This window comes from Phaenicophaeus curvirostris, chromosome 1 (genome assembly GCF_032191515.1).
Source record: "Phaenicophaeus curvirostris isolate KB17595 chromosome 1, BPBGC_Pcur_1.0, whole genome shotgun sequence".
NCBI lineage: Eukaryota > Metazoa > Chordata > Aves > Cuculiformes > Cuculidae > Phaenicophaeus > Phaenicophaeus curvirostris.
In genome coordinates, this window is record NC_091392.1 from 138346489 (window position 1) to 138360523 (window position 14035).

Below are 14035 nucleotides of genomic sequence, written 5' to 3' on the forward strand. Positions count from 1 at the left end.
TCCCAGATCATAGGTGATACGACAAGGGAACGGCCTCAAGTTGCTCCTGGGGATTCTTAGTTTGGATATTAGGAAAAATATCTTCCCCAAAAGGGTGGCCAAGCCCTGGCCCAAGCGAGTGCCTGAGTCACCACCCCTGGAGTTGTTTAAAAGACATGTAGACGTAGCACTTGGGGACATGGTGACCTCGGCAGGGTCGGGTTTAGGGTGGTACTCGATGTTCTTAAGGGTCTCTCCCCACCTTCACGCCTCCACTCCCCACTCCCGCCGGGACCGCCCACCTGATCGCGCACCTGCCACGTGCCGCGACGGCGCCCCCCTCCCCCGCCGCAAAGGCTGCTGGGAAGGCAGCGCGCGACTGGCCCGGGCCGCCCCGCCAACCCGGACGCGCAAAGCGCCGCGTGCTACGCAGAAACCTCCCCCGCCCTCGTTACCGTAGCGACCACCGGGGGCGGCTCTCGCGAGACGGCGCGGGGCGGGGCGTGTCCCCGGGGCGGAAGGAGGCGCGGGTTTGAAGGCGGCGGCGGGAGGCGCGCGGCCGTTGGTTTCCCCGCGCGCTCCTCGCGTTGTCAGTTCCGTTCCCGCGCTCTCCGCCCCTCACCCCCCCCCCCCCACCTCCCCGGTCACTGCCGCCGCGCGGGGCCACGTGACCAACTCCCCCAGCCCCGAGCTGCTGCTGCGGGGGGCGCTCGCGCCTCTGCCCGCGCGGACAGGTGCGTGTGGGGGGCGGCTACCCCCCCCCTTCCCTTCCTCTCCTCCCTCCCCTTTTCCTCTCTTCTCTTCCCCCTTTCCTTTTCCTCCCCCCTTTCCTTTTCCTCCCCTTCCGCCTCCCTTTCCTTTTCCTTCCTCCCCCCTCCGCCTTCCTTTCCTTTTCCTTTCCTTTTCCTTCCTACCCCCCTCCGCCTCCCTTTCCTTTTCCTTCCTCCCTCCCCTCCGCCTCCCTTTCCTTTTCCTTCCTCCCTCCCCTCCGCCTCCCTCCCCACTCCGCCTCCCTTTCCTTTTCCTTTCTACCCCCCTCCGCCTCCCTTTCCTTTTCCTTTCTACCCCCCTCCGCCTCCCTTTCCTTTTCCTTTCTACCCCCTCCGCCTCCCTTTCCTTTTCCTTTCTACCCCCCTCCGCCTCCCTTTCCTTTTCCTTTCTACCCCCCTCCGCCTCCCTTTCCTTTTCCTTTCTACCCCCCTCCGCCTCCCTTTCCTTTTCCTTTCTACCCCCCTCCGCCTCCCTTTCCTTTTCCTTTCTACCCCCCTCCGCCTCCCTTTCCTTTTCCTTTCTACCCCCCTCCGCCTCCCTTTCCATTTCCTTTCTACCCCCCTCCGCCTCCCTTTCCATTTCCTTTCTAATCCCCTCCGCCTCCCTTTCCATTTCCTTTCTAATCCCCTCCGCCTCCCTTTCCATTTCCTTTCTAATCCCCTCCGCCTCCCTTTCCATTTCCTTTCTAATCCCCTCCGCCTCCCTTTCCATTTCCTTTCTAATCCCCTCCGCCTCCCTTTCCTTTTCCTCCCTCCCCCCCTCCGTCTCCCCTTCCTTTTCCTTCCTCTTCCCCCCCCCCCCCCATTTCCTTCACCTCCCTTTCCCCCCGTCCCAAGCGGCCCATGGATGAGCTTTCCCTCCCAGCCTGCAGGCAGTATAGCTTCTCACCTTTCCCAGCAGGACAGGTGCTGGGCAGCACCACTTTGCTTCCTGCCCCAGGGAAGTGTCACTTGTGGCTGGGTGACAGCATGAGCACTGCAGCAGTGTTGGTCTGTAAAACTGGTGGAACACTGTGGCCTGACAGCAGCGGAATAACTAAATTGTTAAGGTTCAAAACGCTTAACTGGTGCACTATTATAAAGTTTGTAGTTCTGTTGTAGTTCTGCTGTAGGATGAAGGCTGGGCTTTAATGGTCTATTCTGTTGTTGGTGCTCATTTGGAAAATCAAGGGCTCATTTTGAGGCATCTTCAGCAAAGTAATACATCTCTTTGCTGCCTTCTACACATCGATGAAATATTGATAAAGGCTTTAAAAAAAAAACAAATTGGGGAGAGGCACATGGTTCAGTTAAACTGTAACAGAACACTAAGTAATTTTATTCTGGCACCAGGGGAGGTTTAGAATGGAAATTAGGAAAAAATTTTTCACTGAACGGGCTATCAAGCATTGGAACGGGCTGCCCAGAGAAGTGGTTGGGTCACTATTCCTGGAGGTATTTTATAGAAGTGTAGATGTGGTGTTTAGGGATGTGGTGAACTTGGCAGTGTTAGGTTTGTGATTGGATTTGAGAGGAAATGGCCTCAAGTTGTGCCAGGGTAGGTTTAGATCAGATATTGGGAAAAATGTCATCACTGAAAGGGTTGTCAAGCATTGGAACAGGCTGCCCAGCCAGGTGGTTGAGTCACCATCCCTGGAGTTATTTTATAGACTTGTAAATGTGATGCTTAGGGACATGGTGAACTTGGCAGTGATCTTAGGGGTCTTTTTAAACATCAGTGATTCTGCGATTGCAGAGATAATTATAGTAACTTGGGTTCTGTTCTCAGTATTTAGCTCCACTGCTTTGTCTCTCTAAAAAATATATACATATATCTATATTCCTTTTGTTCCATGTGAGCAACTGAACCTCAAATAAAACTGTCCCAGCTCTTGAGTCACATTGGGTTTCACATTTGTTTTAAAAAATGTAAAAATGGATGTTAAATAGATGAGTTAAAATATTAAATGACTTTGTGGTATAAAGTGAGCAGGCAAATCAGATCCTGAGGAAGGATCTTCAGGAGTTCACGTGGGCATCACTCATATAGGAACGTACCTTGTGCCACAATATGCAATGAAAGACTTTAAATGAGAAGCACAGGCTTCAGAAGGGAAGTTGAGCCTTCAACCCTAGCTCTAAATATTTTGACTGAAAGGCTTGCTTCTTAAATTTTAATTACACTATCACCAATGCTTTGCATAAACTGGTAAGACATTTAGTTCTTGGCAGGTTCAGTTATAAGTATTTTCAAGGCTATTTGTCGTAAGAAGTGTATGTTCTTGGAGATGATTTGTTAGCAACCTCTCTTTGGAGAGAAAGAAACTGCAGTCAGTTTTTCTCAGTCTCCGTCATTTACACAGTAGGCTTTGTAAGAAATTGTCCTCTGGATTTGATTCTCACTGATTAGTGGCTTACACTTAGAAAATGTTGTTGTGGTCACATGTTAGGGTGCATGTCCCAACACCTGTTGGTACCTTGAGGGAATAAATATCAACACTGTAAGATTAAGTAATAGTGGTTTTCTTAACAGGAACTCAGTCTGTGAAACGCTGGAAATCAAGTGGGATAAGTAGATGAATGTCAAGGTTTTATTTTGACTTGGATCCAACAAAAAAGGAAACTGGTAGAAGATGTCACCTGGGAAAGTTTTGCAACCTGTACTGAAAATGAAGGTGGATGAACTCTTTTTTTGCTGGTTGAGTCAGCCTGCAACTCAGTTGATGCTAAAGGAAGGCTTGAGAATAATCAAGAACGAGGAGAAAACAGAGATTGATAATGGACATTCAGGAAATCGTAAAAATGAGAGGTGCACTAGTAAAAATTCCAGTTCCAAGCAATGCATATCAAAAGATACCATACTGCCTTTGATGTCTTTCAATCCCCCTCAAGTTTCCACTACTCTTCCATTGGCAACTCCAGCCAGCACAAGGAACGTCTCTACTGTTAGAGCAACACGTCGATCTTCGGGAACCAAAGTAGTAAGTTTTTTTTCTTACTTATTTGACCTATTTGCTTAAATAAAAGTGAATTCTGTGTTTGTTCTGTTGGCAAATTATGCAGGAAATTAGTTTCTTCACAGAAGTTGCTGGGAGTGTAGTGAAGCAGCAGCACTGAACATAAAATGTCAATGTTTGTGTCATTAGCACTAATGGCTAGATGGCCACAACTTCCAAAAGACTGTCTTGGCTCCTTGCAGCCCTGCTGCTTTTTATAAGTCATACATGCCTGAAACAAAAGGAAGAATGAATTTTTTCTATTTCCAATAATTTTTCTGTCAAGAGCAATGTTGCCCTTGTTCTTTAAAACTGCAGAGTGGAAGTAGTCTTAAAAAATTCCATATCCAGTACAGCTGATTAGATTTGGTGTATCTACCCCGCTTTTGAGCTATAATTTCAAGCATCATGCAATACTGATCTGCTTTGCAGCGAGTTTACCTGTTACGTTTGCTTTAGTGTGTGCAGCATAAAGAAAAGCCAAACCAATTGATTCTTGCTTTCTGGAGTATTACCTCTCCTGTGCAGTAAGGTTAGGGCTATCTGTGCTCTTGTATTTCTGAACATTTATGATCAAACTAGAAGTGCTGGAAAAGCTAGATATAGTCTTATAATAAAAAGTAGTTTTCAATAACGTCCTTGTGTCCACTGCGCAGTGTCTGGTGTTGGGGAGGACCCGTATTTAGAGTCACACAATGAAAGAGAAGTAATTGTAAAAGCCAAAACTTGGATGGATATGTCAGATAGCCATAACTAACCAGGTGTCATTCATGAAATATTCCTCACATATTATATTAAAAAAAATATCTAGCATTGTATCAGACATAGTCGTTTACAAAGGCTGTTTAATTTACTAGATAGATCACAGTTGCTGTGTAACTCTTGTTTAACTTGCTTTTGCCAGAGGTAACCCAAACCAGGTGCTGATGCTTCAGATGCCATGCTTTCTTTAACAGGCCCTGCCACTGTTAAATGAAATTAAATTGTGGACAAATGTAGATCCCCATGTTTGTTTTTAGTGTTATTTTTATAACATACTGCCTTGACTACAAATATTCCTTTGTCTAATGATACCAGGCACTATTGTTAGTACAAGACTCAAATTTGGCTCCACTGGATCTGCATATTAATAAGTAATTGTTTTGGTACTGCATGGTACACTCAGTGCTTCCTTTCTAAGAAGTTCTTGATTTATAATAGACAATGCCTTCTGTACAAGAATGGCGCCCCTGCCCCCAACCTCATGTTCTTTTTTCATTTTTAAACTTGCAGTTCAGTTCAATCTACTTTCTACTCCTTTTCATAGATTGTTTAAAAACAAATTTTAAAAAAAACTAGAAAATTATGTGGTGACTGACAAAACTAAGCATTGCATGTATGATCTACCTTATATCAAAGGAGTTGTTAAGAGGCATGCTGTTTCTGCTATAGGTCTATAAAGCTGTGTCATTTAATAATACTGGGGAAGTTGTAAATGGTCACCACTCCCAATCACTGTACATACCCTGGTATTCGATTCTATTGCTGGCTAACCCTACTGGTGTCCCAGACAAGCCTTCTCAGGTTGATAAGGACAGACAGCCTAAAGCCGAGGACCTTTAAGAGTGTTGGTAACTTGCCTGCTTTTAGTGTTGAATGTGTATATACTTACCTTTTGACCCACAGGAGTAACAATGTGACTACTATTTTGCACTAAAACCTTTAATCTGAAGTGCTGCCTTGATTTCATAAATATTAATTTTCAAATCTAGCTTCCAAGTCCCCACTTCGTAGTTTCAACTTAGTTTCAAGACATTCCACTTCCAGTCTAGACTTTGTCTTTACTATAACTTTATTATAACAGGGAGTTGTATTTTATGTGTAATCACTAGCTTGGCAGAACAATTTTTTTGTTTGTTTGTTAGCCCTATTATGTTTGCTGTTCTAGTGAAATGTAGAAAGTTACAAGATGCTCAGTTTATTCTTGTATTGGATAAAAGCAGACAGAGTTTTTCACTAAAAGCCACTGCTACTTGATGTATTTGATCACCGAGTTGTGTACTGTAATTTGTCTTCGTGTGTCTTAATTGATCACTTTAAGTAGATCCCATGGAGAACTACAAGAGATTAATGAAGAGTAGCATTCTTTACTTAATTGGAACTGTTTGTGTAGTGCTGAAAGAGAACCTAGAGTGTTAGGTTGTTAGTGTTTGGGGGCAGAGGCAAGTTTCCAAGCAATAAGAAATTTATTTATGGCTTTATTCTTCAGCTGAGCTGAAGCTTCATCCAAACGATTCCTAATCTTTAAGAAGTGTAAATTACGTTTGGAGCAGGCATCAGCACGTAAAATATCACCAAGAGTTGTGTAACTATATGTTCTTCCATGACAATGTATTTTCTCATAGAAACAAAAATTAAAAATACCTCTTTTCCTTCTCGTACATCCATAAACTACCTGCTGCAGTGTCAAAATTAATACATCTGCTAAATCTTTCACACAACAAGCCACAATGATTTTACCTACCTTGTTTGAGTTTAAGTTTTAGGTCTTCATCTCATTTCTATAAATAGAAGAAAATGTTTCAGATAGCTTTTTAAAAAAGGAACCTTGTACTGTTGTTCCAGTAATACAGATTTAAATTCTAAGTAGCAGTCCTAGAAAATGATAAAAGTTAATGTTCTTAACTGTATATGCCTAAGGATGTTAGGAAAGGGCTTTTACATCCAGCCATAAAGAGGTGGAGAAATATTTCTTTTAGGACTATGTAAGTCAACTCGGGCATCTTTTTATTAAACTTACTGTATTCAGGAATTCTCATAATGCAGGATCTGAGCAGTAAACTCATCTTGGCAGGATACATTTCAATATCTCTGAGCTGAATGACTGGATTTGATTACGGGTAAGGTTTTCCTGTTTCTTAAAATGTTCCTGAAACTTTTTTTGAAGGGCACCAAACAATAAAGCTGATCACTGAGAACTGCCATCCTCAGGTTATTACTGGGTAGTAAGTGTAAATGTGTAGGAAATCACATTTTCATGCTAACAAGTTTCTGTGCTTGTTAGAAAAAAATGTTTTGCCAAATTGGAAGCATTCTTGGAAGATCAGTCTTCAAACAAATTCAGTATTAAATTGTTAACACTTTAAACAGAAGCATATAAGCAAAATAAGTTGGTGTTCTGATGGCAGCTGTTAAACAGCATTAAAAGTGCTGTAGCTGACAGCTATTGTATTCAAGGAGGTCTTTGTTTCAGACGTTAGCTTGTAGTTGAAGTTTGAAAGTTATATTTTTAACCAAAATTTGGAAGCTGCCACATGTTTTTGCTGAAAAAGTAATGTCTTGTCAGAGGAGAATTCGCTGTCTTTCAAGATAGTTGAAGCCCACCATTGATTAGCAAGTCCAAAGTACTTTCTCAAATAATGAAAGAACCTACATGCTCTTTAACCTAAAGATGAACAAAAACCTGAGGTACTTCAAACAGGAATTTGTTCACCTGGACAGGCCACTTAAGGTCCTGGGAAAAAACTAATTCAGAATAAACTATTGGCTTAATCCACATGCACATTTCAAAATCTAGACAGAACTCTACCATGAAAATTCATTTTATAGTGTGTTTTGGTGCAAGTGAGAACAAAACAGTGCTTCTTTAGTTGTTTGGGGTTTTTTTCCCTTTAGGAGAGGTACTTCCTGTCACTTGCGTGATGTCATTCAGAGTGAGGTCAGTGACTGCATCCATTGTACAAATGCCGCAATTGCAAAGTCGATCTCTGGTGTGAAGTACTTGCTAGCGATTAGTATTCTGCAAGTAGGCTTGTGATTTGTGTGTACTAATTCTATTAAAATAACAGAAAATCAGAAACATACAAGAATATCAACATTGAAGTCTCGAATATTTTATGAGTATTGTTGTGAAGAAAGGAAACTCCAGAGCTGTAACTTTCACACTTGAAGACTAGCTTTCTCTTAACCTTTATCACTACTGTAAATGGATTTAACAGTGTTTCTGGCACTCTAGATTATCTTAAACAAATGGGGTATACACAATTGTACACTGTTCATCACATTGTCAAAAATGCCAGGCCTGGAGGCCTAAAAGATGCCGCAGGCAAGATGTTTAATCCTAACCAGCTGGTGTGCAAGGCATCTGGGGAAACAATTCACAGAATTCCCTATAGGCATTTGAGGGGCTAGTGGCACAGAGAGAATGTGATATGATCTGAAATACTTCAAAGTTATTTTCCGTTTCTCTGCAGGGTCAGCCTTTGATATAAAGGTACACAGAAACCAAACCAAGAAGTATCTGCTTGATAAGCATACTGTTCCTGCTTCTTATCTGGTGACAATTATTGAAGCTCATAGCCCTGTATTTCTGTAATTTGTAATTTTTTTATTGTTTTACTATATTGATGCATAGCTTTTTTCCATTGCTACGAAATTTTTGTTACCAGTTAGTAGATTCAACTGGAGCCTACTACTTGGAAACATTTTAGATTAAGGGGAGACTAGAGCGAAACATTTAAACCTTGACTAAAGTTTGAGCATAATAACTTGTTTATTGCAAGAAATCAGTTCTTTTGATGACTTGAATTAAAGGGCAGCTAGGCTTAAAGCTGCATCCTTTAAACCAGTGGTGGACTATCCCATCTCCAACTGTATGAGGTTTAACTGCATGTGGCCACAACAACCCCATGCAACACTTTGGGAAGAGTGGCTGGAAAGCTGTCTGGCAGAAAAGGACCTGGGGATGATGGTTGTCAGCAAGCTGAACATGAGCAAGCAATGTGCCCAGGTGGCCAAGAAGGCCAACAGCATCCTGGCTCCTATCAGAAATAATGTGGCCAGCAGGAGTACAGAAGTGATTGTGCCCCTATTTTTGGCACTGGTAAGGTCACACTTTGAATACTGCATTCAGTTTTGGGCCCAAGAAAGACACTGAGGTCCTGGAGTGTCTCCAGGGGAGGGCAACAGGCTGGTGAAGCGTCTGGAGCAGAAATGGTGTGAGGAGCAGCTGAGAGAACTGAAGTTGTTTAGTCTAGAGAAAAGGAGGCTGAAGGGAGACCTTATTGCCCTTTACAACTACCTGAAAGGAGGTTGTAGTAAGGTGGGTGTTGGTCTCTTCTTCCAAGTGACAAGTGATGGGACGAGAGGAAATGGCCTCAAGTTGTGCTAAGGGAGGTTCATAATAGATATTAGGAAAAAATTCTTCACTGAAAGAGTGGTGAAGCATTGGAACAGGCTGCCCAAGGCAGTGGGCATGAAGATGTGGTGCTTAGGGGTGTGATTTAGCGGTGGACTTGGCAATGTTAGGTTTACAGTTGGACTTGATGATCTTAAAGGTCTTTTCCAAGCTATACGATTTTGTGTTTTTCTATGTTCTGCAGGCTTGCTGTAAGTCTTTTGGTTGATCATCTCTTACTACCAATAAGAGAAATGATGTTCGTAAAATGCCAGAAAAGTAAGAGGAATGAGTGGTGAATCCTGACAGCTTTTCACTGAAGTAGTTAAGGTTTGACATCTGCCTTGACATTTCAAGTGTCTAGTTTTGTATGTTGTCTACATTTGAGTTGCCACCTACTATACCTTAATGCTAGAAGCACTGTTAACTACTAAGTCTGGCTTACGTAAGCTGTGTTAGCATTGCTTTGCACACCAGCTTATGCTTCGCAGGAATGAACATGGTCTAGCACATACAGTCCCTAACTCTGTATTATGCCAAGCAAGTGTTAATAGTACCATGTCCCATCACTAAGTGGGGGGTGTGGTGGACTTGGCTCCCAACTCAAGCCCATGACTTAAAGGCAGACTGTAAATAACCTGGTATCAAACTGATGTACTTTTCTGATGATAACAGGGTACTATGACAGATGTCAGCACTAGTGTGTTCACAATAAAGGTCCTTCTATGGTGCCAGCAAAGGAAGGACAGCCAGAAGTTCATATTAAGGTCTGGAAGAGTGCAGCTATAGGTGTTCCTAGAAAAACATTATTAGTTTCAAGTGTGGTGAAAGAACAGTAGTCAGCATAAGCAGCACTGATAGTATGTTATTCATCTTAAGCTTTGCAGTACTGAATAGCTTGGAATAGAAGAATAATTATCCTGATTAGAGAACTCACTATTCATTTTATGTATAAATTAGAAACTAAAAGTTATTCACTGTTGTAGCTTTTTGGTAGTGCTCTTTATTCTGACTGCATCTTGTACCCTGGGACATAAATGCTACACTTTTCTTAGCAGTAGTATTAATTCTGCTTACACATTGTGCTTTGTTAAAAGAAATAGTGGTCTTTTGTCCTCTGAAGTGGCAGTTGCACTTGCAAGAGGAGATATTTCTGTCCTACTGGAAACTCATAAATATTTCTTATGTGCTGCATCCAGTCTTAAGAGGTACTGGCATTTCTAGTGCTGAAAAATTGAATTCAGAATTACCCGTGGCTTTCTTCAAATTTAATATTTGCCTGAATCCTGACACAGGACAAATTCAGATATGTGGATGAAATGCATTAATCACAGGCACTCTCCCCTGTGTAACTGTCACTTAAAAGCAAGCAATCAAAAAAAATTCATAGCTGTACGCGATCACTACTTACTTCCAGTTGCTTCTCTCTGCCCAGTCTTTTGGAACATTTAAGCTTAATTATAGCTTTACATCAGTCATTTAAATACTTCATTCTTCTAACAGGTGGTCAGTCTGGGAGGAAACTAGATATTGATATAGAGGAAATAGCTTTCCTTTTTTCATTCAATAATGCTTGAGAACTTGTCTTACATTTTTGAGAACCCCCTCCATATGCCCTACACTTTGTCAGCAAGAAATAAGCTTGAGGCCAAAAGTATGTGTGGGCATACAAAATTGTTAATGCAGTTCATCCAGTGAACTAGTTTGTCCACTGACAGATCTAGTTAATGACTGCACAAAATTTTTTAGGAAGCAATGGTATGAGAAAAATCTGCAAAATACCAATGGTAACTTTATATGTCTGAGTCTTGAAAATTTAGAGGCTTTGCGCACACAACTGTCTTGAAAAATTCAATGAAAATTAGACAAGTAGTTGCATTGATTCAAGAAAGTATCAGTTAAGAGCTCATTTACTGCAGTCCACAAAAAATGGTTACTAAATTTAATGTTCTAACTGTGGCACAATATGTAATTAATATGTAATTTGTGCTTGGTTGGATTAGTACGGTATCCTTGGCTTCAAGTTAACGAGATGGTATTAATGCCTTGGGTAGACAAGATCAGTTTGTATTCTGTGAACAGAAAATAAAACTTAAAAAGGGTCCACAGAAAGCTAAGCAGTGACCAAGAGATGTTTTTAAAGCGTGTTCTGGTGCTTCATGTTAGATGTGCCCCTTTTGCATAGCAATTACTATTCTACATTAAAAAAATAGCTAGCAACTGTAGAGCCACCTGTGTACCATTCCATGAGCAGAGGTACTTGCAGGAATACTGGGCTCTTAGCACTGCTGATATATGTGCTTAAATAACCTTGTGCATACTCCTCTAGTTTCTTTTCATATGGAAATAGCGTTATGTATTTATTCTATGCAGCCCTCTCTAGAAACTGGCTGATTTTTAGGCAACAAATTAGACGAGTTGGAATACTACAAGACGTTTACAACATTTGTAGAAACCTATACGCAAGGAGAATGCAGGGAAGGACCTGACTGGGTGGTGAGGGAAACATTGCCAAGTATCTACGAATTGGAGTTGTGTGTGTGCCCCCCATGAACAAGGTTCAGTTGGGACTTCTTGATGTTATCTTGGCAAAACAAGGCTTGTGGAACTTACAAAATTACTTTATCTGATTTTAGAATTCAGCAGAATCAGGAAAACAGTTTAGAAGCTAGCTTTGTATTGATAAACAATTAAAATTGTAGATTTTTTAAACATTTCTACTAGAGGCGATCACTGATATAATAAGGAATCCTCATCCTTGTGCCATACTTCATTGACTAAGAACTAGGGAAACTCTGAAATTAAGTAAAGTTGAACACACTTGATGGGCTAGATTTTTGTTACTTCCACCTCCTAATATTGTTCATGAATAGTCATCTTTTACAGCAAATACTTCTGGAAGTCTTATGTTGTAACTTGAGATTTAAAAAAAAAAAATCACCAATTTTCTGGTCTTACTTGCTATTAACACACTAAAGGATGCATCCTAAAATTTTGACTACTTGCTCAGTTATCAAGTAACTAATTAAACTTAGTATTTTAAGAGGGTTTTCTAGAATGCTTGAAAAAACTCACATCAAGATTTCTGTTGATAAAGAATGGAAGAAATTGCTCTTAAAGAGTACCGTTGCTGTTCTGGCAATGCATTTGTGTTGTTACACCTCTAAGTTAGCTTATGATACCAAAGTCTTATTTCTTCATGTGTAATGGTTGCCCCTTTAGTTATCATACAGCAAACTAAAGTTCAGTTGGTTACCAGAGGCCAGCTTCTGTGCTCTGTCTTCCTTCTGTTCTTTGTTCTTTTGATACAAGAAATAATTACCATTACAAAAAGTGGAATATTTTGATTTAAGGTGAAGTTTCGTCTAAGTAATTGTTTTCTTTGGAAGTTAAACACAATGTCCCTCTGATAGCAAGTTTTCTTTTAGACAGTGTTTTTTCTAGATGCTGTCTTTGAAAATGACAACATTTTCTGTTCAGTATGATCTGTGCTGAACAGATGTCTCTTCTTCTGTCATCACCTTTGTTTGGAGTTTCTGCCTACCTTAAGGTAGCAAAGCCAGCTCCAAATTAGCAAGGGGTTTGACTGTTGTGAAGTTTCATAATAACATTCAAATTAGAACTTGGAAAGTAATAAAATATGCATAAGATTTCTGGGAAGACTTATACATGCGCATGTAAGTGGGAAATATTGTGTTACCAGCCCTTGTCTCATAGTGCATGATTGATGGAGATCACTCCCACATGTTGCCCAGGCTTGACAAAGGATGCTTGCTTTGCAAAACTCCAAAATGAGTCTTCGTTGTATTTGCTAACACTTTTGGTATCACTTTACCATGTAACCTGCTTGCAAGTTTGGAAGTGTATGGCTTTTCATTTAGCTCTGCAGAAACCAGTATTGTTTTGGTTGTCTCTCGATTTCCCGTGTCAGCAATGATTTCATACTGATTCATAATCAACACAATAGTGTTAGTTTAGCTGTATAGGAATTCCACCAGAAATCGCGTTGTTGGTTGCTAAATTACAATCTGTCATCTTATTGACCGACTTGTAGAACAAGGTCTGAATCTTAAGATTCCTGATTTGTTGGTTTTGCTTTAAGAACTTTGGGGACCAAAATCTTAAGCAAAAGCATAAGCAAGAAGCTGTCCTGCAGATGTTGACTCAAAACTACTCTCTTGTGATTTCGGGGACTAAATTAAATGTCAGGTAAGTCTGGAATTAAAGTAGTGGTTGTACTTTCATATACCAGTCATTCTAGTTTTGGAAACTATGAACTTTTGATATGTAGATGTTTTTGAACAGTTTAATTGAAAATTCACTTCATGTCAAAATGCTGAAATACTGAACAGCTGATGCAATGTTTAAATAAGTTGCTGGACAATTACAAAACATTGTCGTTCAAGTTCTTTATACCATATTACTATGCCAATTTCAAAATTGAGGGGATGCAAAGTAAATACCTATCTAGAAATTACTAAATATCCAAAATGGCCTGTGTGACACTGAAAAGTTCCATAATGCATAATATTACACTCCATTATAGAAGCTGTTGCTTCCTGTAGGAAAATCTCAGTGGCATTCCAAACTAGCCAGAACTGATTCTTCATTTCAACTGATTCAGCTATGCAAAGGCTTACCTTGGTAAAGTTACAAATACGTATGTTGTGGACTATAGCTTCCTCCGTGGATATTAGTCTCTGTAGCGTCATGGTTCATTTAAAAATTAAAACCCCAGCATCTTATTACAGCAAGTGTGACTTGAACTTGTATAATGCATACTAGATATTTTGCTTATGCCTTCCTCTGTTCAGTAGCCACCTCAGCACCATCAATTCTGGGGTGATGAATAGGATCATCTGAAGATAATGAATAGTAAATAGATTCTATCTGTAGAGTACCATTCCAACAACCTGTTTCAATTAAAAATCAGTTTATGCTATACACAAATAAATAAAATGTAAACTCATATTGTTTTCCTAAAATGGCAGAGAATGAGCACTGTTCTGAAAGGAATGTAAACCATCCATTAACTGTTAGGCTTCAGTTTTACAGTATCTAATTTTGACGCTTGCTGAAGTTAGTCTGCCAGATACAGTTAGCAATCTAAAAAGGTCCATGCTATCTCTTTGGAGTCCAGGCAGTGTAATCACAGC

The 14035-nt window shown here is 40.6% G+C and overlaps 1 protein-coding gene across 1 annotated transcript in view; it reads left to right on the forward strand.

Moving 5' to 3' along the window:
- The first annotated feature begins 3266 nt into the window (after positions 1-3266).
- Positions 3267-14035, forward strand: part of PPP2R3B (protein phosphatase 2 regulatory subunit B''beta) — a 52349-nt gene continuing 41580 nt past the window's right edge. The window contains exon 1 of the mRNA XM_069875845.1: positions 3267-3709. Within this exon, the coding sequence (XP_069731946.1) occupies positions 3362-3709 (348 nt within the window). The 5' untranslated portion in view covers positions 3267-3361. The remainder of the gene's footprint in view (positions 3710-14035) is intronic.